Source organism: Lampetra planeri, chromosome 18 (assembly GCF_965212315.1).
Source record: "Lampetra planeri chromosome 18, kcLamPlan1.2.h2, whole genome shotgun sequence".
Classification (NCBI taxonomy): Eukaryota; Metazoa; Chordata; class Hyperoartia; order Petromyzontiformes; family Petromyzontidae; genus Lampetra; species Lampetra planeri.
In genome coordinates this window covers 2,423,734-2,448,095 of record NC_136124.1, presented here as the reverse complement: position 1 = coordinate 2,448,095, position 24,362 = coordinate 2,423,734, and the positions used below count along the sequence as shown (strand labels likewise).

The 24,362-nt window shown below is 43.8% G+C and overlaps 1 protein-coding gene across 1 annotated transcript; it reads right to left on the bottom strand.

Moving 5' to 3' along the window:
- Positions 1-1,350: 1,350 nt before the first annotated feature.
- Positions 1,351-23,907, bottom strand: LOC144723709 (neuroglobin-like). Its single transcript, XM_078602651.1, has 5 exons — positions 23,424-23,907; positions 8,903-9,010; positions 4,827-4,947; positions 3,140-3,220; positions 1,351-1,560 (listed from the first exon to the last, which is right to left on the bottom strand). The coding sequence occupies exons 1-5, from the start codon at positions 23,696-23,698 to the stop codon at positions 1,435-1,437; spliced, it is 711 nt and encodes a 236-aa protein (XP_078458777.1). The 5' UTR covers positions 23,699-23,907; the 3' UTR covers positions 1,351-1,434.
- Between the last annotated feature and the right edge of the window lie 455 nt (positions 23,908-24,362).

Below are 24,362 nucleotides of genomic sequence, written 5' to 3'. Positions count from 1 at the left end.
AACTTTCACACAAGAGTACACTTGGCAGATCCCGTCGACGTATCGCGACGTTTAAATATGCAGGAAGGGCACAGTTGTAAGCGACGTTTTAAATGTCGCACAGCAGCAGTTCCTTCCTGCTGATCTCCACAACATCCGCCGGCATTGCAGAACGAGAGTCACACCGTGATTATTGTTAATTGATAAATGCAGAAACACAAGCCAGACCACCCACCCTGGGTTACATTTCATGACCAATAATGGAGGTGGTCAGGTAGCTTGGAGGTCAGAGCAACGAGACAGCATCACTAAGATCCTGGGTTGGAAATCAGGTTTCAGTCGCCCATGGTTGATTCAGGGTTTTTCTTTTTTGGGTTAGAGCACGTAAATATGAATGTGTCGTTCAACCCGCAATCACCCCGACACAGCCAATGAGTAAGATTTGTCACGTAAACAACACATTTACGTAAACAAAACTGCCTATGTGACAAAACCTTACAAATTGGCTGTGTCGGGTGGTGGCGGGTGTAACGAAACATTTATATTTAGGTGATATAACCCAAAATAATTATTTTAGATAATATTGATCGTGAAAGCCGATGTGTTAAACTGATCAAATCAGGTTCTCCAGTGTAATAAGGTTTGTAGGCTTACCCTGGTCACCAATCACTGCACAAGATGGAATCAAATTAAATCAGGTTCAAATATAATGTATCAAAATTTCAGCTGTGAAATAAAAACAATATATAGATTTGACTTCCACGTGACAAACAGGCCATGTGGGAAAGAGCAGCACCAACTCGCGTGTGGCGAAAACTAAACTATTTTATTTAGCAGGTACAACTCACCGAGATATTGTCAAAGGTGACCTGGCCTTACATGACAGTTCAGCTAAGTGGCTTATATCATCATCATAATCAAATGTGGAAATTTATAGAAACAGCCAAACAATCTAAGTACCTGTTTCTAAATGTGGAGTGAAAAACCGGAGAAAAATCCACGCAACTTCATGGAGAACATGAAAACTCCAAATATATTGTACAGGCATTGTCAGGGTCGGGGTCGAACCCACGGCCTCCTGCATAGCAGGCGATGGAGGTAATCATTGACATTTATAAGGCGCAATTCATCCAGGGATCTCAGTGTGCCAGTTAACATATCGCGTCTCGCCACCGCTTGATGGGATCTCATTTGCGAATCTCCTCCTGCATGCCGTTCTCTCGCACGCGGTGCCCTGCTCTGCGAGAATTCCAGAAGCAGGGGACATGACACCGATAACGCAATAGGGGGGGGGGGGGGGGAGGGGGTGTAAAAACAAAACAACTTGGGAGAAAACGATCAAAATTTTTTAAATCTGAAACTCCACTCAATTGTTGATAGGAGGACGAATTGGAGTCTCATCACAGCGGCATCTTCAGCCGTCAAGAAGAAGAAGAAGCAGCAGCAGCTCACGAGTCACATTGCGGTGGCCCCATGGTTTCCCTGGCCACGGTCGTAGTTGGCGGTGTTCACTCCATTGCTGGCCGCCTCTTCCTCCAGGTAGCCTCGTTTCATTACGGCCGCAATGTAGCGGAAGAGACACTGACAAGGACCACATGGAGGCACACGCACACAAACACATAACTCATACCGTCCTCAAAGACGATAACTGCAACACCCGACTGTAAATCGGACAACATCTCGTTCGAAACCAATCCCCCTGTTTAATAAGTGGCCACAAAATAGGATTTCTCATAGCCTGTGGATTTTGACAATGTAAAAAAAACAGATTCACTTGTATGGATCCCTTTCCACGGAAATCCAATTGGAAACACTCTCCACTGTGGGAGGCTGTCAGGAGCCATGTGAAACACTCTCAACCCCAAGCTTTCGGGGGGAATCCCCTGCTAGGATTGGAAAACTGGATCATAAAACGAATCTCACGTCACTTTATATATAAATCCTTATTCTCTGGGGTGCCTATACAAATTAAAGGCCAAATACGCTTGTTGTTTTGTTGGTCTGGGATTTGCGGGTTCAAATCAGGCCTCAGCCCTCTTAGTTCCTGCTCCCACGGCGTGGCGTAAAGGGAACAACGACATTACGAGAGAACAGGACGGTGCTATCCACTGTTAAAGCTTAATGCTGCCTATATAATCAGAATTTGTATTTAAACTGAAGAAATCCGATGAGCTATGAAGCTCTTTTTCACAAATGTCCAGTCAGGACAACATCGACGGAAATTAATTAACTGGCTTTTTCATGGACGTTCACAACATCGTAGCACGATGGCAATTTCAGCCAAGGAATTCCAATGGTGAAACCAGGCATCTAACATGCGAAATATCAGGATAACCAAAATATAATCAAGAGATTTATTTTGGTTCATGAGAGAAATGTTTTAGGTTTTGTTCACTTGCACGAAAAAGACAAAGATCCTACGTTTAGCATGAATGACCACAGGGGAAGGTGATGTACATGAGTGCCTATTAAGGCCCTTTTAGAACAGTTGTGCGTGGCTAGCACAACTGTTCCTAGCATTGTCTCCACAATGTTGATGTTTGCACATCACACCAGGCACACATTCTATGTTTGGTTGACATAGGGAAGGTCAAAGGCAGGTTCAGCTATTGATTGTTACTGATATGAGCCATGGTTAGTAATTGAACCCAGGTCACCAATTCTCCCCACTTTCTTACCCACACACTTATTTTCCCAACTTTATTCCAATTGCTCTCTCGGTATCATCTCATGAGACCAAGTATCCATTTGGAACTTTCACAGAGCAGTTGCAGCCTCATTAATTACATAATGGCCCACAGAATGACATTTCATAGAACTACTTCTGAAATCCTTTCAAGTGACCTTTTCTGCACACACACCCAGAGGTGCCACTTTCCCACATTCCCTGCTCCGGAGAAAAGCTCATCACAGCATGTAAATTAAAACATTTAAATCTCTGAGCTGGAACAAAAACATAATTTATTGCAAAAAAACTATTTCATGGGATATTTTGTTTTCCTATATTCTTTAGTGACCAAGCGGAGACAATTTTTTGTTTGATTATCACAATAGGCTGCCCAGACTCGAGCCGAGAATCTCAGCAGTGTTTGACCCAGTGGTCTGACCCCTTCACAGCCACACTTCTCTTGATCAGCAGGTGGGCAAAAAACAGCCTTACCTGCCAGGCATCTTCTACCTCATTAGTCCACTTCTCCTGCAGGAAAGGTTGAACCGTAGCGATGAACTCGATGCCCACAAACTGCAAGCGACATCACAATGAGTCATAGGCACGGCAGACACAAACGTCACACGCATAGCCGGCTGCCCAAGCGCACGCAACTGTGGATGTTGCAGTCCTTGGAAAATGCACAACTTCAATTCACCCATCAGAAATACTTGAGTAATTATTTTATAGCAGGAATCAACAAAAGGTAACACTGGCCACCTTTTACATTCTGTCCCTGCAGTCCAATTTGGGCAGTTATTGTGTGCTGTGAAGTGCACTTCGGAAAAAAATAATTGGGGAAAACAGCTCTAGTTGTTTGACATCATCATTGACATCCCGCAGTCTGGCATGGATGTTTGATTTTGACGCATTGTGGAGAATGCCCAATAGACAGCACGGCTGCACAATCATCGACTCCTTCAAGGCATTCAACATTTGAATTGCATGCGACATATATTATGTTGGCAGCAACATTTTTTATGTTCCTGCTTCAACAAATCTTCGACAGACTGCACCACAAAACGCCGCTGCGAGTGAGTTTTCTCCAAACCTTGTGCTTCAGTCAAATCAGACGTGACGTGCAAATTGCGTCGCGGAAGGTGACACTGCTGTAAAACGAACAAACACCAGTCGTCAATAATGGTGTCCTTTTACGTGCTGCTTGAAACGTTGCGTGTTACATATATTTATCTTTTTAAGGCCACAGTGTTATTGACAAACGAGTTGAGGTTTTTGCTATATTTCACCTGTGCACAACGGCCAATGCAGTTCTAGAAAATAGTTGGTTTAAACTTTGCTATGAAACGGCGCTGTGAGCCTGGATGTATGTGAACGATACACCACGAAAAATTATTGTCCCACTTTAGGCAATCTGCATTGGTGCATATGAACATTTTAACAAAATGTAACGACATTTTGTACTGTTTTTGGTTTCTATATTTCATCTTAATACGTTGCCTTCATAACTAATATTTGCAATGCCTAAATATAATAAATGTATTTGTTTGTGTGCAAAATTAATGTTGTTAAATTGTATTAATGTTTACGTGTAAGTGACGTATTGCTGCTATTTTCAGGACCCTCTTGCAAATTAGATGCAAATCTCAAGGTTTTTTTTCTGGTTGAATATAATACATCACTGTTTTTGAATATTTATCGCACGTGTATGTGCCTTTTTGTAATCTTACTGCTGAATGTGAGCCTCCCCATGCTGTGAGTGGTTGTCATTTGACCATACTTCACCACGCTGGTCAGTGCGGGTTGGTGAATGCGAAGAGCATAGACGTTCAAGCATAGTACAGTACAACAATGGATTTTTCTGGACTGCCCTCTGCTGACAACATAGCCTAACAGCGGCTTATAACTCCATGTTTTGCATATGATAATTGCCCATATGAGCACTATCCAGGCTAAATTCTGCTTAGCTTCTGAGATCCAATTAGGTCGAGTGCTCTCTGGGTAATTTGGTCATCGAGGTAAATATAGTGTGCCAGCGATACATTTACACAGGACGCCGACGAATGCGGTTGCTTTTGTAAAATTGCCAAGAAAAGAAAAGGGCGTCAGGTTTTTGAATACGCGTCAGGATTCACCGACAACGCACAGCGACTTGCTGCTGCGGGATGAGTGAGTTCCGTACCGAGTAGTATTTTGGGGACGCGTTGTACTTGTAGTGTTTCCTGCCCATCTCCACGATCAGCTGTTCCAACACGCACTCCTGCTCCAGCCGAGCCACGCTTTTCTCGATGAACGACATCACCCTGGAGATACAACGTTCAAAAGCATCAATGATGTTTGCCGTTGAAAATGTAACTGTTACTTTGTACACACACCCATTTGTGTTTCCCAGTGCATGTATAGATGTGTAGAATAACCCTTTGTCAATGCACTTCTAGATGAAGGTCTCACGTTATATCACCACCACACAGGTCAATGCTTATTGGTAAAGGAGGGCCGATAACTTGTTTAGATACCACTCACCATTTAACTTACCTATTGCCAGGAATCAAACTCATATAACAGGCTTCATGTATGTGTGTAATTCTAATGCGCATGTGGTTGCACATAAATTAGACATGCGACAATTTACATGCCCAACTAGTCGATGATTATCTTGATTGCAGGGTCATGATTTGATTCGAGACTATATTTGTTTTTGTGTTATTTTTGCCAACTCATTTCACCATTTCTTGTTCGTCTTATTCCATTTGTGTAATCATATTCACTGTATCCTGAATGCAACTTTGGGATATCATACGGATATTGTCACCATAATCAATCGTGGTATATTCACTGCTTGATAAAGGCAAATCCAAAAATATCTCAATTGATCTTGCGAGGCAACAATCGATCCCAACTCTCCTCCTTTGGCTGCCACCCCATTATTAGTCTCGACTACCTGCCACCATCCTTTGAGCGACGCATCCTGCCCAAAGTCCACGCACATTTCACAACAGTCCATGCGATGCCTCTAATTTGCACTACGTTCTCTAATCCACGCCATTCTCCCTTCGTGTCTCTCATTGCAATTCAAGGCATCTGCCCTTTCCATGCTGCTTTGTGCACCTTTTTCAGATTTTTGTTCCCCCTTTTTGTCAACGTCCACGCTTCTGCATGTCATTTCCTAAGTAATACGTAATACTTTTGATTTAAAGCTTTCGTGACTGCAGGGATTCATATTCTTGGTTCTTTCGGTAAAGTCACGTAGAAGGGAAATAATAAAATTATAAAAATATGAAACAATAAAATTCTCACGACGTTTCGACTGCAACACACGCAATCATCATAAGGTGTGAAATGCACAGCAAGAAAATTTAAATTTTTAAAAAAAAAATTCCAAAGCAAGAACATTTCAAATTTTCTTGCTGTGGAATTTTATTGTTTTATATTTGTATTATTTTATTATTTCGCTTCTACGTGACTTTACCGAAAGAACCAAGAATATGAATACGCAATACGTTTTCACGCACAATTCAACGCGTGTGTCGTGAGTGTAAGGATTCAAATGAATCGATTAATCAATGGCTTAATTACACAGCTAATAAATTGGCCGTTAAAAGCGCTCATCTGGCAACAGTATTATTATGGATCTTAAATCGACAAAAGTAGCCAACGAGATGCTTTAAAAAAGGTTCTCGTGTGCACATTTACATGAGTTAGCGTGTGTTAAAGTCCGTGGTGATTAGAGCTGCCACTTCCATTGAACGCATTTATTGATTGTGCATTTATTTCCCACCACAGCTTCCCCAGCAGTAATTTGTAACAGCGCAAACGAGAAATGTGCTTTCCCTGAAGTGAAAATGCTGAGAAGCACCAATCAGGTTGTTCTTTGGTAAGCGGAAGGTGACAATGGCGACCAACAGAATGTTAGGAGACGTTTCACTTTATCAGGATTTTTGCAATGGGCAAGTTAATTTTCAACCGGCCCAATAGAGAGCACAGCCTGGAATCTGGCTGCACAAGATGCTTGAGGGAAATGCTACACGGTGTTCTCGTTGATCCTCTGCAAGATAGGAAGTCTCAAGATAGCTCCTCTATCTGACCATGAACTTTCCTTGTTAATTTTGCTGTACGGGCAATCGGCATATTTAACCCGTCACTCGTTACACTAAATATGGTGATTCCACAAATGTTTATCTTACGTTGGGAACATTCATCACGTGGCAAGTGCTTCCTTGGCTAGACCAATAAGTATCTAATTGACTTTCCCCAAAGTTAATAACAATGGCAATTGTCCATTATGAATAATTTTGTTCATGTATGTTCATAAGATGCTAGATCGGTGTAATGGTTGGCACACTAATCCAAAGGTCGCTGATTCAAGTATTTTTAAAAACTTTATTTATTCTAAACAAATTTTACCAGCGTAGGTCCACTGAGCTATATAACTGTTTTTCATAAGCGACCTGGCCACAAATGATAGCTAGTCGAAGCGGCTTTATCACGTGGAAATGTATAGCAGCCAAATAATCTGAACGCGTGTTTTTTTTAATGTGGAAGGAAAAACCTGAGGACCCAGAGAAAAATCCACACGGCCACGGAGAAAGCATGCAAACTTCAAATATACAGGCATCAGGTTCGGGATCGAACCCACGACCTCCTTCATACCAGGCGAGATAGTTAACATCTCACCACGGCGGCACCCCACGTCTCCTGGTGCGGCAGTTGAAGCAATGGGCAAGTTTCTCAAATCTTCCCTGCCTCTGTCCACCCAGCAGTTATGAATGGGCGTGCCATTATTAGTCAAAATCTGCAGATTGTGTGTGGTGGGGTAAAGTGTGGGTGCTTCCAATACGCACCAACAGGGGCTTGCGCACAAACACGTCCACGTCGACGTCTACGCACACCTCTTTTAGCCCCCCCCCCCTCCCAATACGTTCCATTCATTGGCTACCACATTCTGATAAGCTCCCCCCCCCCCTCCCCCTTAACTTGTATTTAAGAACTTGCATCTTGGAATCTCTGCCTCACTTGATACAGCAAATCTGGCTGTGACGGTCCCACCTGATGACGGAGACTTGTGTTGCCTCCGAAACGTCGTGATTTTTATTATTTTATTTTTATCAATTTTAATTTCATTTTTTACCTACGTGACTTTACCGAAAAAACTAAGAGTATAGTGTGGGTGCTCCCACCTAGTCTGAGATGTCTGGCCAGCAGAGAAAACTTGGCCAAAATAGCCTCAACAGAAGGCCCTGCCGCCAGACGTATCATGAGAACGACATTGCTGGGTAGCTACCTTTACACAGGCATATGCAGAACGACATCAGTCCTTCGTGGCTACCGACATTTGTTCATGTTCTGGCAGAAGCAGTAGGTTCGCATGACTTCGAATACATTTTTTTGCAAACATTGCGGAACATCTGAGGATACCTTTACTATTTAATATTGGTGACCCTGGAATAGAGCGTAAGGTCGTGTGCACAGACACGAGGCGATAATGCATTCCGTTTGGACACCAAGGAAGATGGTGTTTGCCTTCATCAGAATAAACATCAAGGTGAGCAAAGGGTTGAATGCAAATTTCACGACCGAGCCGTACTCAAATTTCATTTAAATTCAATTATAAGGAGGATTTCCAATTTTCCACTGACGGGAATTAGCAAGGAAACCCGTGTGAAATCATAATTGCTACTTTTGTGTGTGTAACTAAGACAATCAATGGAGTTATCTATGCCATCAGATTTATTGTAGCCGTCATTGGGATAAATGTTTATAACAAATGTAAAATAAACTCCCCACACAATCTCAATCAACACCCAACAGAGAAATGGGCCATTACATTGACAAATGACACGTGACAATCACGGATAGGGTGCACACTTTACTGCCTCCTGACAGAGGTCGTTTGTCAATGTGATATAAACAGCATTCACGCTGCACCAAGCTTCATCGGCTTACACTTCAGACGGTGATTCGTACATAAATAAATAAAGAGAAATTACTTGGCTCACGAAACTAGGCAATTTAATATATGGCCTTTAATAAGCATTAAATATGAATGAATTATTCAAAGGCGAAAACAAAAGTGCAATTAATGTGGTGTAGAAATAAAGCGTGTTGAACATGAAAAAAACGGGTGAAAACAAATAGTCCAGGACGTTCTTTAGAAAATACTGAACGTACGCAAATGCAATTAATCTGTGCGTTTTACCAAAGTCTTTCCTAATTTCTGATCAAATGTTTTGCAAAAAAGCGTTGCCGCAAGCACTTTACCTCAGCCCATGTGCCTGCAGTTGCTTGTTCATCTTCAGTTTCTGGAGGTCCTCGCAATCTCGGAACTGATAAAACACATCCTTGCATTCTGGATGGGTTTCGAACAGCCTGCGTGGGGTGAAACGCCAGCGTCGAAACATCGCCAACATCGAACACAGTAAATTAACAAAGCATCAACAACGTGCAAGACATTTTGGGTTAACGCTGTGTCAATGGAACGGGCAACACTTTCAATTTCCTCTTTTGAGTCGGGTGGTCCAAACAATAATATGCTATGAAAATGGACCACTGCCCAAAACGTCCTTTGAAGTCAAATGTTTTTTGATTAATGTGTTCAGGGGTGTTTTTGTTAATTATTATTTGTGCCTGTGCACTACTGCCGACGCAGGATCAGCAAACAATTTGTGTCAAATAATAATCCATAATACAGATTTTAATGCGTCGTTAAACCCGCCAACACCCGACACAGCCAACGCGATCTAACCCAAAAAACCTGCATTATGGATGATATTGGCCGCGAAAGCCCTACGTGCTAAACTGAAATAAAAATACGGACAAACTTTCAGTTCTCTTTAGAGGCGAGGCCGATAGCATTGTACTGTACCTGCAAAGCGGTCAACGAATGACATGCATGTCATGCTTGCAAGGCATGTTGAGATTCGTGCATTGCTGCATTCTGTGAGCACACTGTGACATGTCGTTGTTTCTGTTTGTGTCCCGCCTGCAAGCATTTCCCCCTCTTTATGGATTTTTTTAAGCGATGGATTTAAGAAAATGTAAACGACAAATTTTAAATGTCAAGAAGTGTCACGATTGCAATACAGCAGTACGTGGATCTATAGCGCATTAACACGTGATAACATTTCAAGACGCTTGTACGGGAACAGTGTGGATATGTATTTTGTAGAGGCAGTCAGTCATAGGCGGAGGCAGTGGAGCCTGGACTTGACCATTTAGGGAGTCGACAGCACACGTGACAAGAGGAAGCGAGTTCCAGACTGTGGGGGCATCAGAGGTGATGGAGGGAGGGAGAGAAAACGAATCTTGTTGTGGATTTTCTTGGTATTTCTATGGTATCTACGATTTGTGGTTGCCTATGTTATACAAACAGAACTGACCTTCTGTGAAGATGCATGCTACCTATGTGCGCAGGAGCGGCAACGCAGTGGTTGATGGACAGCATTCTGAAGATGGCTACTGATTTTAAATAGCGTCCATGGCTCACATCAGCCCAGAGTGATAACTGAACCAGAGCCCTTAGCGCCCTTTGCCAACCTGCACTGGCCAAATCCACCCCATGATTAACTCAGCATTGGGAGGTCTTTATCCAGCAGTGGATTGACATAGTGCCGCAAAATATAATTTCAATTTTATTTGTACCGATATGGAGCGATGAAACAGCTAGGGCGGAGGAACTCGATGAAGGGTCGGCAACCAAAATAACAAGAAGAGACATTTTTTGTTCGATTTTGGTAACAAAAAAACCCGTCAATATTTCAATAGCCACAATGCGCTGTGGTGAATACGAGATGATGGGGACCTTAATAATAATGAAAAAGTCACTAAGCGGTCCTTAAAGAGCCGCACGCCGCTGCGAAGCTACAGGTTGCAGATCCCTGAACTAGACAGCAGACCGCTCGCTCCATCACAAGGCAGTGACTTGGGGAGGCCTTCATCCGGCAGTCGATAGATCATGCTCGATGATGACGATGATATGGGGAAGACAGATTATGCCTATAATAATACGTATGGAATATACTCTGGAAATGCCATTTATAAGGGAATTGCAGTCAGCTCTGTGAGAAGATATTGAGGCAATCTTGAGACATCGAATCAACATTCAACAGCAATGCAGTCGTCCGCAGGAATATACACACACATATATATAACATTTACACCTGCAGCACTGTACAATTGACACATTAAAACAAACGGCAGGTGGTCACGCCAATTACAGCCATTTGGTTATTTTATAAAAAATAAGTTCGTGCAGTGTTTTGCGATTTAAAAAAAAATGAATTTTATTGCAAGATAGTAACGAATATGCTTAATTAAATGGTGTGTTCAGTGTTCTGTGTGGAACAAAGCCATCCTGCAACTCGACAGTACATTTTTCCAAGTACATTTATCACCCACACTGTCAATAACATAATCAGCATGGCCAGTCTGTTAATTTAGGTGACGTTAGTGTATTAAGTATAGTAAGCGAGTGCGCGTACGAGTGCACATGTTTGTACGGGTGTATATGTATGCATGCTGAACGTCTTTTGCACCGTACGTAGCCAACCGTGCTCATCGGAGGTGGGGCAGTGGTGGCCCCCACGGCACAATACACTCGGTAACCCCAGTTCGATTGCTGGCCACAGCTGACATCAATGGTAAGCGATATCAAAACCTGTCCCTGAGTTTGCCAAAGGCACTCTGGCATGCTCTTCACACAGCCCCACTCATGCACCATGCTCGCAAAATGGAACGCGCTCCAAAAGCCCATAAGGCTGTGTATGGGATACGTGGGATCTATGTCTGTGAGTGAATTTTCATGACCAACATATCTCACAAGGGAATGGGTTTTTTCTTTTAGGGAAAGGTCAGATCAGGACTAAAATGCTTTAGCGAACACGGAGATTGCCTGTGACAGCAGAGTCATATCCATTCTTGAGCATACGGTTAGGCCACGCGTGGTGTTTGTCTAACAAATATCACGATACTTTCAGAATTATGTTTACCAATTGCACCGTGCTGCTCACAGTGAAGCCCAAATCATATGCCACAAATTCGATGCTTTCTCGAGCCCTTCAATTGTGTATTTGTGTCCTCACAATAGAATGCATCTTTGTCACTCAGCCAATTATTTACTTTCTTAACAAATAAGCAATTGTATATATATACACACACGAAATGTTTGACCAAAAATCCAATTATGGGCTTCCACAGGTTATTATGTGCAACAACAAAGACCAAACGATCTGATACAACAACCCATTCCTTCAATACAAAGACCTCCCGGGATATTGGGTGCCCTTGTAAACATAACAATAGTAAGCGAATGTTCAAACACAAAAAATTGCAATGCTGGATGAAGGCTTCCCCACTCCATATTTGGCCATGGGGTTGTTTTGCCATACATCACCAAGCTGGTACATCATGCGAGTTGGTCAAGTAGGGGAGTGGCGGAGGGAGTGGGGCATGCAACCTTCATCACTGACGTCAGCTCTGGCTGCAAATTGAACACAGGAAGCTGGGTCCATAGCACATTGCGTTAACCTGGTTTCCATCGCTACATCCCATTTTATTGTTAATTCATTTTTTTTTCTGCGTTTTTACGTGTTCCGCTAAGATCATTATACAAGATAATTCTAAACTTTATTCAGGACACATGAACCTGTTGGTGTGGAATCTTACAATACCTAAACATGTATTTGTGAGTCACCATGATCCACACGCGCACACACAACATAGACAGAAATAGCCGCGGTGTGAAAATGTTATTGTTTATGTCATAGCATGTGAATGTTGTTAATTGGAGGTTGTGTTGAGAATCACCCATTTGGAGATGACCGGGTGGCTCAGATAGCAAATGTGTGAGAGCTATGATATTTGATAATGCTGGATTTCCAAAATTGGTTTGGGATCAAACACACTTCTCGAGTGTGGTGAGTTTTATGGTCTCATTCCAGTCTCAACTGGTAGCACACGATAAAACATTATCATTGATTAGTTCTTCACTCGGATGGGCATATTCCAGCTTTGAGAATACACATTATTGGTGTGATTATTACATGAAGAACACTGTTTGTATGACATGTTAAATGTTTTACTGAATTAAAGTAGGGTGGCATCCACTTAATCAATTCGAGCCTCTAGATATTTGAACCCGTCACTCAGAGTCAGCCTACGATCAGGCACCTGCGAGCATCGTCTTTTGATGTTAACCATTTTGTTTTTTTCCGGCAATTAGTTTTGAAAATGTATTTAGCCGGCAATGTGTTTTTTCTCTCATATCTTTGCCCGTGCTTAAGTACAGCATCGTTACAGTCTGCTGTCGCTTCCCGTGTTAAAGTTGTTCAAGACAAAGTGACGATATGGGGTTTGTCCATTAGAATCGAATCAATCTCATTCCCAAGTTCACCATGTGAAGCTTGTTGTGGACAAAGAGACCCCTTTGAGTAATTGTGACATCTTCCAGGGTCATTCTGTGGCACAATGAGATGCACTGCTTGCTACAATTGTTTAGAATGGATTGTTTTAAAAATCTCATGGCACGATATCAACAGCACAATTGAAACATTTATTTGTAGATAAAATAAAAAAGGAATACTGTATTGGTCTGTTGCCCTCTACGAGTCATTTTCACACACGGAAGAAAGTATTATGGGGGCGAAAAACTGACAACAAAAACGATTTGGCGAGTGATCACGAGCAGCAAATCTTCGTCTCGACTGTGACCCACAATTGCGAGGGGACACACTGCTCGCTTTGGTGATCTTCCACAAGAATCGGCATTTTTTTAAAAAATTTCGTTTAATCTACGACGGCTCCTGCATACATATTCTCTAGATTATATGACGCTCCGGAAAGTAAGACGCACCCAAAACGTTGTGCCCGGTGTTAATAAAGTGATACAAATCTTGTCACACACACACACAGCTACCGAATGACAAGATGCAATCTCACTTTTTGCTTTAAAACAGAGGCTAAAAAGTGAGTCTTATAATCTAGAAGATACAGTCATTATAATTGCCCAGGTATCTCTGGCCCAGCCATCGAACAAAGGTGGTCACTGCATCGCGCGCTTTCAGATGCGCTTCTGCGGTCATCAGATTTGCTCTTCTCTCCGATATTAGAAAGCCACTGGAGCTATGCACTTTTAAATCTAAATTGAATATTAATTTCTTGAGAACTGCTTTTCAGGTTTAGCTTGTTGTCCTTCTCCTGCACCTCCGATTAGCACGGTTGGTTAAGTACGGTGCGAAGGAAGTTAAACATACATGCAAATGGGTAATGCATTTTAATGGGGCCCTTGCCTGGATTGATAAAAAGGACAACGCTTGATAGATGAATTGATTGAAAGTAAATGGCACGCAATTTAAACTGCACGCAGTCCAATGGGCCATGAGAACCGGGCTAATGTGCCCTCGGATCAATCACAATGGAAGGCAGCTTCATACTCGGTCAACCAACCACTGCGATAGCGATTACGGCTATTGGAGAGAGGGCTGTTGCCAGCCTCCTGTCGAGCACGATTCACAGTCAGCATGCACCGTAGACCGCGGGCACATCGGAGGACAACGTCAAAGGGTCTTGAGCAAAGCTGTACCACCAGCACGGCGCTCCGATCACTCCGCCAACTCCCGGTCCAACCGTGGATCAATTCCACGACCCTGCACTCCCCCGTCGTCAAGAGCCCCCACGGCACCGCTCTTCATCGCAAGGCCCCCGCGGACACCGGCGGCCCTTGACGCGTGCCCCCCCCCCCCCCCCCCTGACAATACACCCCCTGTCGTCGTTGTGCGGCTGTCAAATGTGTAGCGGCCCTCACACTGATGATGTCTCATCGGTGTGAGTGCCCCCCACCTCCCCCCCCCCTCTGATTTGTGTGAAGAACACTGCTCTATGGACTTGCCCCCTGTCGACCTCTCCCACTCACCTTCACTTGAATCCCCTCGACACACACAGCCCCTTCCGCTCCAGCGACCGGTCGACCTTTGTCTCGGCTGAAGGTCACTCGTCCCCCCCCCCTGTTGGTCCCCATAGCTTGGAACTCCCTTCCCTCGGACGCCCATGCTGTGGGTTCCTTTGCCCCCCCCCACCCCCCATTCAAATACAGACTTAAGACCTTTCCTATTTCCCTCCGCTCGTGGGCAACCGCGTCTCTCTGCAAACATAAATGTGTGTGCGCTGCGGCCGTCTGGAACGCTCTTCCTTCCGATATTAGGGAGCCACTGGAGCTTTGCACTTGTAAATCTGCGAGGTTGAAAAGTAATTTCTTGAGAACTGCTTTCTGTGTTAAGTTTGTTGTGCTTCCCCCCGCACCTCTGATTGTTATCACAGTTGGCTACGTACGGTGCGACAAAAGGTCATACATACATGCTTGAGATGTGGTCGCACATAGACGCTATGTAAATCCAGGTTGCAGAGGTGTGGACTCGAGTCATGTGACTTGGACTCGAGTCAGACTCGAGTCATGAATTTGATGACTTGCGACTCGACTTGGACTTGCATAACAATGACTTTGTCCCACCTCTGAGATGTGGACTCGAGTCATGTGACTTGGACTCGAGTCAGACTCGAGTCATGAATTTGATGACTTGCGACTCGACTTGGACTTGCATAACAATGACTTTGTCCCACCTCTGCCAGGTTGTATTGTACACATAAAACGGAATTTCTCCTTTTAGTGGATACAAGTACGTGTCTATTCTGGGCATTGACCTTTGTGCTACTGGGTGGAAAATAGGGGCATGAAAATGTATTCTAAAACTCACAACAAATGCATTGAATTGTGTGGTGAGAATAGATGATTTGGCATGCACAATTGTATTCATTTGTGCATTTTAATCTGGCCAATAGAGGTACCAGATCGAACCTCTAGCGCAATATAGCAGCTCCTGCATGAGCAGTGCTCATACAAATCTTCAATTATGACAATAATTTGCATTTATAGGTGCTTAAATGCCTCGGTAACTCAAAGTGCCTTGCATCACATTTAACCTCAACCATTCCAATGCCCTGTTGCAGTCTAGCCAAGGGGACCCCCAATGGCAGCTGTCCCTGTGAGGCACAAGCAGTATGCGACATCAGACTGCATGTGGGAATTCGTCCCTCAGTAACACGCAACGTTACAATGTGATTTTTGGCAGTAATGTATAACAATTTGAATATAACCATTTCATTTCGATTTAAAGCTTTCGTGACTGCAGGGATTAATCTTCTTGGTTCTTTCAGTAAAGTCACGTAGAAGGGAAATAATAAAATAATAAAAATATTTTATCATGTTTTCTTTTTCTCATTTTATTATTTCCCTTCTACGTGACTTTACCGAAAGAACCAAGAAGATAAAACCATTTCAGTTTTTTTTTGTATCACGCATGTTAACGTATATTTCGTGGCATGTAACCAGCCGTCTATTTATAGGACTTTGACGAATTGAACGACTGGTTGAATGATCACGATTGAGGCTGGCGATTCAAATTCAAGAATCGAATCAGGTTTTTTTGTTTGTTAACATTGTGGCGAATGCAGCAGCCTCTACAGACGGCAAGGGTCACGTACACCCAATGCCGTACACGTATGACACACGTGAATTGAAAAACGCCGGTTCTTACAACGTGCGCGTTACTCGATGCACACATCTTGAGCTGAAAAGCCGATATTAGACAATGAATGTGTTGCATCGTTAAACCCCTGCTCTGTTTAGCTCACCTCACGTGGTCATGCAATCAACGCAAGTCTCGCCCATCCGACGTCTGTGCGGTCTGCAGCGAACGAAGCGGAGTCCGTGAATTGGAATGACATTTTCAGGCAATTAAAACCACCCATGTGGACCATCACCCAAAACAGCCCTCCAAGCTGCTGCCCTGATGAATGAATAATGGGTAATTTAATAGAGCCTTCCAGCTGATTCAGGTTCAGATCCTCACAGCGTACTGTGTGCAACGAAGCTACTGTTTCAAAAAGACAAGAGTTTCGCACGAAGAGCAGGACAACACTACTCGTGAAAACTTTGATGCCAATAAATGCCGCAGCGCACGGAGTATGATCAGTAATACACCGCGTGAGAATGAGAACTTGCAAGATAAAACAAATGAGATGTTGAAAAGATTAAGTGGCTATGTCATAATTTCCTAAATATGTGCTCACACAAAGGTCATTTGTGTATAAGACAATTTGCACCCTGCCTCATTGATTAACTATATTTCATAAGTATGTGGTTTTATTGGTCCATAATTTCTGCGAGGGCATTTTTTTGCACCGACACACAATTTATCGTGTTAATTACCTGCTTACGATGCGCGGCTTCACGTGGCACCTCCCTAGGTGAATATTAGCTCTAGACATCAAATAAATAACGCTCAGAAATAAAAACAAAGCCAACGTCAATCTTTCTCGAGAGTTAAATTAACCCAAGTGATTAGCAGTTGCGGAACGTTTATGAATAAACCGGTTTATCCCCCCCCCCCGCCCACCTTCCAGAATTCAAACTGTGTCACATGAAATATTAATAATAAAAATAATAACATAAATAAGGGAGACCATATTACAGTTGATGGATTTTATATTGCTGAGCGCGTGAGTGAGATTGATGAATCCATATAGCTGACATTTGCGACCTGATTTAAAGATCTTACTGACATTTATGCAATGAATAAACGCCTGGTAGCCAAGCCCTGCATCTTTTGTCATCGGCCGAGTTAAGTGACGAGCAGCTGGAACAAGACTGTTTGCCAACAATGGAACATTTCTGCAGGGCAGGTGAGACACACGCGGTCATCAAATATAATTGCCGGAGCGGATAGCCGTAATCTTCGCTTGGAGAACAAGATAAGAGGTGCAGCTCTGCAACTGCCATCTCATACCACTGATGGCAGAAGGGCATCCGCTAAAGGGAACTCTAAAGAGTCCCTCTAGATGGTATTTGCCATACTTTTCCATGCCGGAGAAAAATCTTGAAAGAGGTGGGGAGTAGACACAGACGGTGAGATTCAAGTAAACTTATACAAACGTTTAACCTGCTGTGCCAGGAGATCAAACTAATGACCTCCAGATGACAAGCCCAGTGTGCTAACCGCCACACAACGGCAGCAAGCCGACTTTTCAAGCTGTGCTCTCTGTATCCCTGTGCATGCGATGCGCTGACTTGACTAGTTATTTATTTAAGAACACTGCAGGATTCCCGAGAGGCCAGCTAATTGTCCACTTTTCCTAGTTTTCAGATGATTGTATTGTTGTACACAGGAAGTTTTGCACAATGACGGCTCAACGTGCCAAGCCCAACAAACCTCCACTTGATGGGTAAACGTCACCACGGTGGCGAGATGTTAACTACCACGCCTGGTCTACAGAAGGTCGTGGAGTTTGCCTGGTCTATCTCCCCGTGGTCGCGTGGGTTTTTCTCCGGGTCCTCCAGTTTTTCCCTCAACATTTAGGATCATGCGTTTGGAGAATTCGGCTGCGATAAATTCCCACGTGACAAGCCACTTCGTCGAGCTATCATTTGTGGCCAGGTCGCCTCTCAAAAATAGCTACATTGGCCAATGGAACTTACCTGGTAAAATAAAAAAAGTTCAGTTAAAGTTTCAGCTTTCAGTTTATTTATTAGGCATAGTCCTGTGCGCCATTCGGCTCTTGAATCGGGTACAACCGCAACGAACAAAAACACGAGCAAGTTTTTTTTCTCGCGTGGCCCCTAGGCTGTGAAAATCACTTCCACCAGACATTCGGTGTGCGTGCCAAGTCTCTCGGCCTATTCAAATCCCACCTTCAGAAACATCCGTTCTTAAATGTATTTTTACTTCTTTCATATTTCCCATGGGGTGTTTTCTTTATTTGGTCTGCTGTTCTTATCACTCGTCTGCGTGTTTTCATTTGGTTGTTACTGCTTTTTCCTTAATACATTTTATTTATGTTTAACTCTATACAGCACTTTGTGACCTCTGGGTGAAAGGTGCGTTACAAGTGTGAATTATTATGAACACGGCTCAATTCTCACATTTTGCTGATTTAAGGGTGTTTTTAATTAATTTCGGAGAGGAGCCGTTGACATCCCCAGTAATACATACCGTGATGGGGAGCGGTGGCACAGTGGTTTGTGTGCACTGCGCCATGAACCCGGTGACCTGAGTTACATTCCTGGTCATAGTTAACGTCTATGGCTGCAAGGTAGCACAGTGGTAACATTTGTGCCTCACAGCAAGGAGGAACTGGGTTCGATTCCTGACTTGGGGGCCTTTCTGTACGGAGCTTATATCTTCTCCTCTTGTTCTGCATGGATTTCCTCCTGGTTCTCCAGTTTCTTCACGTAGCTAAAACAAATATTACCTAACTGGGATTGTCCAAACGTCACATTGTTGAAATGTTACCTGCAAACAACTCCATTGGGGTGACACATAGCCACATAGCATCTGACTGCAAAAACCTGGCAGGACCCTTTTGAAAAAAAAGTCTTGAGACTCAGTGCAGCTTTCCTGGATAAACATGCAAAATAATCACGACAAAAGACTGCTGTGTGATATCTGAACACGCGCTAACCAGCGAGCCTAAAGTGTGGTCAACATCCCCATGACCGACAGGGCGTGGAAAAGCTTTCATTCAGCAGCGGATTAAAAGTGCTGCAGACAGACTTACGCTGGTCCTAAGAAAACCTAATTAGATGCCAACAGATTTTCTATTGGCCACAGTGATGTTAAAAAACGTAAGCATTGCTGGGGAGTGTTATGGTTAAATCAACATGTGTTAATTTCTCCGCATTACGTATTCATCCACCAGTGTATGGTATTTAAAAAACGAATATTTTCCAGCAACATATGTCCAAACAAGCAGATCTGCATTGGTTTCTACTTTCAGGGTCTCATCAGCAAAGTCTTGTTAAACTTGCGAATAAGGCCTGAACGGTTGAACAGGTTGAATTTGCTTGTTTTTGGCAAATGCGGCTGAATTATATTTGTCTGGAACGCCCATAGGATGATGCACCAAAATAATTTAAATTTGATGCGGTGAGATGAACGTAGGTCTAGTCATTGAAAACAAATATATAAACATTTGTTTAAAACATGACAGAATTATGTCCCATAAACGTTACCCCCATGGGGATCGGATGAATGGAAGGGGCCTTCAGAAGTGATGAGCAACGTTGGGCCAATTAGCATTCCTATTATGTCTGTGACTAAAATAAAATTGCCACGAGATTATTTATATTTTTCGCATAACAGTCGTGATTATCAATTACACACCCTCCTAATGTCAAACTAGCAGGACCATATTAACAAAACATTAAATAATTGTCAGCACACGCATGGCTTAAATTGCACACGCTGATCTAATTTTGAATGTGGACCCAAAGTCGCACAAGGCCCCTCATAAAATGTTGCCGTGTGTGCCCCCCTCCCCAAATATGTATATAATAAGCCAGGTCAATAAGAGGAATGGTTGGACATCAATTTGTTTCACTCGCAAATCGATGACTTGTCACAAAGTCAAGGTTGCGATTCGATTAAAAAACCCATCTTATTTTTCTATTCTCGTGACTGAAGCACCTCCAGTGGCTGCATGATTCACAATAAACACATTACACTATTCACAAATCAAATATAATCGATTCTCATCTGCACAATCTGATTTTGAGCTTTAAAAATCCATCTTATAATCAATTAATCAGTGCGTCACTACACGCTTAGATGCCACCATTCAAAACACACATCTATTATCACTTTCTGATGAAGACCTATGACCACCAAAGGTACGTCTGAACGCAGGGGTTTTCTCAGCCACTGGTACTTCAAAGTGTGGGTTTCTGGCTAGGGCCGCGTATTGAACTTATCTCTTCTCCCAGGCTTTCGCCATACACTACTGCAGGTGACAAAGTGCTTCCCACAGTGTTACCGCAGTGTTACCACTGTGCCACTGCCCTGTATGACTGTATCTTACAATTCTAAAATCCGATGAGCAGCTTTATAGGAATAGAGGGTGCAATGAGGACAAAATAAGGCAAGATTGATGTGGAGTGCCAAAGTAATTCCCACAACAGTATTCTGGAATGTTCTGCATGACATTCAGCACCGCTTTAAAAAAAAGAAATAAACACCCGACATTATATCACTGCCACTATGGCTCCTACATCAGCCTGGTAATTTGAACTGCTGAGCAGGCCTGAGTTGACTTCGGAAGCTAAGGCACTTTATTATATAATTCCATCAATTGTGATTTTGAAGAGTGAGTTGTTGCCTATTCGAGGGAGGTAATTTTCTCCGTACATTGGATTCCTTACATTTTCATAAATAAGCTAACCGTTGCAACCCTTGGTATGCACAACAAGGGACACAAATGTTGAATGCAGTGTTCATAATAATTACCCATATGTCCTTCCTTGGCCTTGATCAAATTCACAAATTGCATTGTGCTTCTGCAAATTGCAGCAGTGATTTATTTTTTCGTTATCAGGGATAGCGCTTGTAACATTAATCAGTGGGAAGGAGGCCAAACAGACCTCAGGACAATTACCACAACAGTTTATTTAGGGGCCATCCATTTAGTAGGTACGAAAAAATCTGTCAAAACTTTACCCCTCCCTGTACGCACGCGGACTTTTTACACCCCCCCCCCCCCCCGATTCCTATAGAACGGCCGATGTTTAATCCACGCAGAAACGATCAAGGATTAATAATATTAACGTGTTTAAGCAAACAGATAGTCCACCGTCGGACTATCTAACTCATTTGAAGGCCAATGTAGACAAATTATTATCGAGGCTTCACCACCCCCCACCCCCAATTCTTATGCGTACATTGTCAGTAGACCCCCCATACGCAAGCGTACGCATTTGGGTTAACCCCCCTCCCCCCTGCATGCGTGTGTACTAAACGAATGGCCCCTTAACAGTCAAGAGTGTCAGCACACATTTAGTGCTGACTTTGCAAACACAAGCTCCCTGATAGAGGAAATATTGCATTTTGTTTTAAAAATCTAGTTTGATAAACGCTGACTCAAAAGCTCTTTCATGCAATTCCCATGTCATATGTATCAGAAATATATTGCAATATAAGCGAATTAACGGCATACGTATTCAACTGGGTGTTGTGTTCAGCCCATATGTAAAAATGCATTGAATGCAAAGTCATTGTTTCAAACCTGTAAACGAGAGATAAGGAGGCGAGGGAGGTGGATCTATGCTGAGGTTAAGCACGTGAGACAATCATCAAAAGGTCAACAGTAGATGGCAGTACAGCAAGTGGGTTAATGACAAACGCTTTCAGAAGTTCCCCCACCCCCCTCCCCCCTCAATGCATGATGGGGCTTCTGGGTTATCGGGTAATTCTCCAGTTTCCTTCCACAGGCAAATACAAAAACTATCATCAAATACACAATTCCCAGCTGCAGGAGCCTGGATTGTGCCGTGATGACGAGATGGTGTCTCCCTCGCCTGGTACGCAGGAGGTCGTGGAGGTCAAACCCGACGCCTGCTGTATATTTGGTCGCGTGGATTTTTCTCTGGGTCCTCCAGTTTTTTCCCCACCACATTTAGAAATGTGAGTTTGGAGTATTTGGCTGCTATAGATTACCACGTGATAAGCTACTTTGTTGAGCTATCATTTATGGCCAGGTCGCTTTTGATAAAGAGCTTTATAGCTCAATGCGTCTTACCTTGTAAAATAATATAAAATGTTTAGTTTATAAAAGCGAACCTTGAGACTCAATGGGTCTTCCTCAGCTAAACAAATTCCAGTAACATCACAGAGTGTCCATAAAAAAAGGTATCGAGCACTCTTAATAGATTATATTTAATATTTACAAAGCAGTTTGAGCCATGTTAATCACATAAACGTACACAAGCGTGTTGGTATTAAGATGTCCTCTTGTGAGTCTCATCCCTTTTAAGCATGGAGTCGTTTGAAGCTTGCGCAATTTTTGCAAAAAAAATACTTAAGTGATAACATTCAAAACAACAATAATGTATGATTCGTTTTATTCGGAGGGCTCTCACGATCAATATGATTAATAACTGGTTTCTTTGGGGTTAGATCGTGTGGGTATATAATTTTAAAATACTATAACTCTCAACCACACGACAGAGGCAATTAAATAAAGTTGTCACGTGGGCAAATATGCCAACTGATTTGGTTTTTCAACATATATTTTGACAAATTAAATTTCTGCATCAGAAATGCATTGCAATATAATGTCATAAAATGCACGGCATATTCATCCCACGGTTGATTTGAGGACCTCTCATAACGCCCTTTCGATCATGCGGGTTATTCGACCATACTTCACCACAAGTTTCAAGGTGACCACCCTGGCCAGCGCGACTTGGTTAGAGGGGAGAAGGACGGACCGGTTTGAGCTACCACTTTGCCACTGATGTTAGCCGGGCTCGTAAGGAGCGCAGTACACTACGCCACGTGTTTCCAAATGTTCAAAAAAATCCACAAAGCACAAACGCAGGTCAACCTTGATGTCCAATCACAATTCCTAAACAACCGATTCGAGAACAACTCGAATATCGGGTCCCCGGTGCGCTTTCGTGTTTAATTTCCGAGTTCAGTTTCAGAAGAAGCTCTCAGCAACGTGAAGCGAAACGTTGGACATCATTCCGAACAAGGAACAGCGCGAACACCGCTCACAAAGCAATCCACAAACAAAAAACACCCAAGACAAACATCCTGACACACTTTTGTGGCAAATGCTGCTAGCGAGCACCTATGAAGTCCGGCACGGCACACGAGTGCTGACCAGCTCCACACATCACAGCCGGGAGACAAACAAACACCTCCACTGGGCAGCGATAACAACCCGAGACCATTCTCACCTCACGAACATGATGACCCCAACGCGCGCGATGTCACCCTGCAGAGCCATCCACGAGTCGCGAACCAGCCGCCTCTGGCTCTCGGATGGAGCTTGTGGTGGCCCAGGTGGCTGGTGGCCCTCTTCTCCTGCTGCTGCTGCATGCTGCTGCTGCTGCGGCTGCTGCTTGCGCGAAGGCTGCGACTGCCCCTCCGAGCTGCTCTGCGCTCCCGTGTGCTCATCCGTCGACACGGTGCAACCCATCTTCCTCCGACCCCACAGCCTCAAAAAGTTCATTCCTCTTATCCAGATAGCCCCGCTTGCCTCGTGCAAAACAATAATCAAACTCGATCCCGATCAAGTTTGGTCCGACGGCGCTTTAGTGAGAGTCTTCGCACGGGGTACGCGGTGTCACTTTAGTATGCCCGTGTGGATCTTGCACTGCCTCCCTCCCTCGCTCTCTCTCTCTCCACTCGCTCCCTCCGCTCCGTGTGTAACGCAGCGCGTTCTGTTTGCGTCTCAGCTCACCCAGTGCCTCCCTCCGCTCGTCCACCCACCCCCCACCCACCTCGTCGCCACCTCCTATACACAGCAACCCAGCGCAGCGTGCGTTGTTGCCCGTTGCGCAACAACGCAGATGCGGGATGATGCTGCTGCTGCTCTATAATGAAGGGACAAAGATCCCCCGTATAGCCCTTAACAGACTGTTGGGGCAAGTGCTGTTAGCGAGCCCCTCTGAAGGCCGGCACGGCACACGAGGGGGTGGGTGGCCAGCGCCACGCCCGGCCGCTTTTGTCTCCGCAACGGATAACCTTTTAAGGCTGAGTCGACCTAGCGGAGGTCCAGGACCGGTTCAGATAATAGTCACTGCTGTTGGCCGTGAGCGGAAATCCAACTCGGGTCGCCGGGTTCGTTGCGCAGCGTGGCGCTCACTGACAACAACATCGAGAACGCGCGCGGT

What these genes read in the sequence shown, in the direction of transcription:
- LOC144723709 (XM_078602651.1), bottom strand. Translation starts at nt 23,698, where the DNA reads ATGAACTTTTTGAGGCTGTGGGGTCGGAGGAAGATGGGTTGCACCGTG. An exon ending in GGGGTCATCATGTTCGTGAG is followed by an intron (nt 9,011 to 23,423) that starts GTGAGAATGGTC and finishes CACCCCACGCAG; the next exon opens with GCTGTTCGAAACCCATCCAG. An exon ending in CGTCCCCAAAATACTACTCG is followed by an intron (nt 3,221 to 4,826) that starts GTACGGAACTCA and finishes TGTCGCTTGCAG; the next exon opens with TTTGTGGGCATCGAGTTCAT.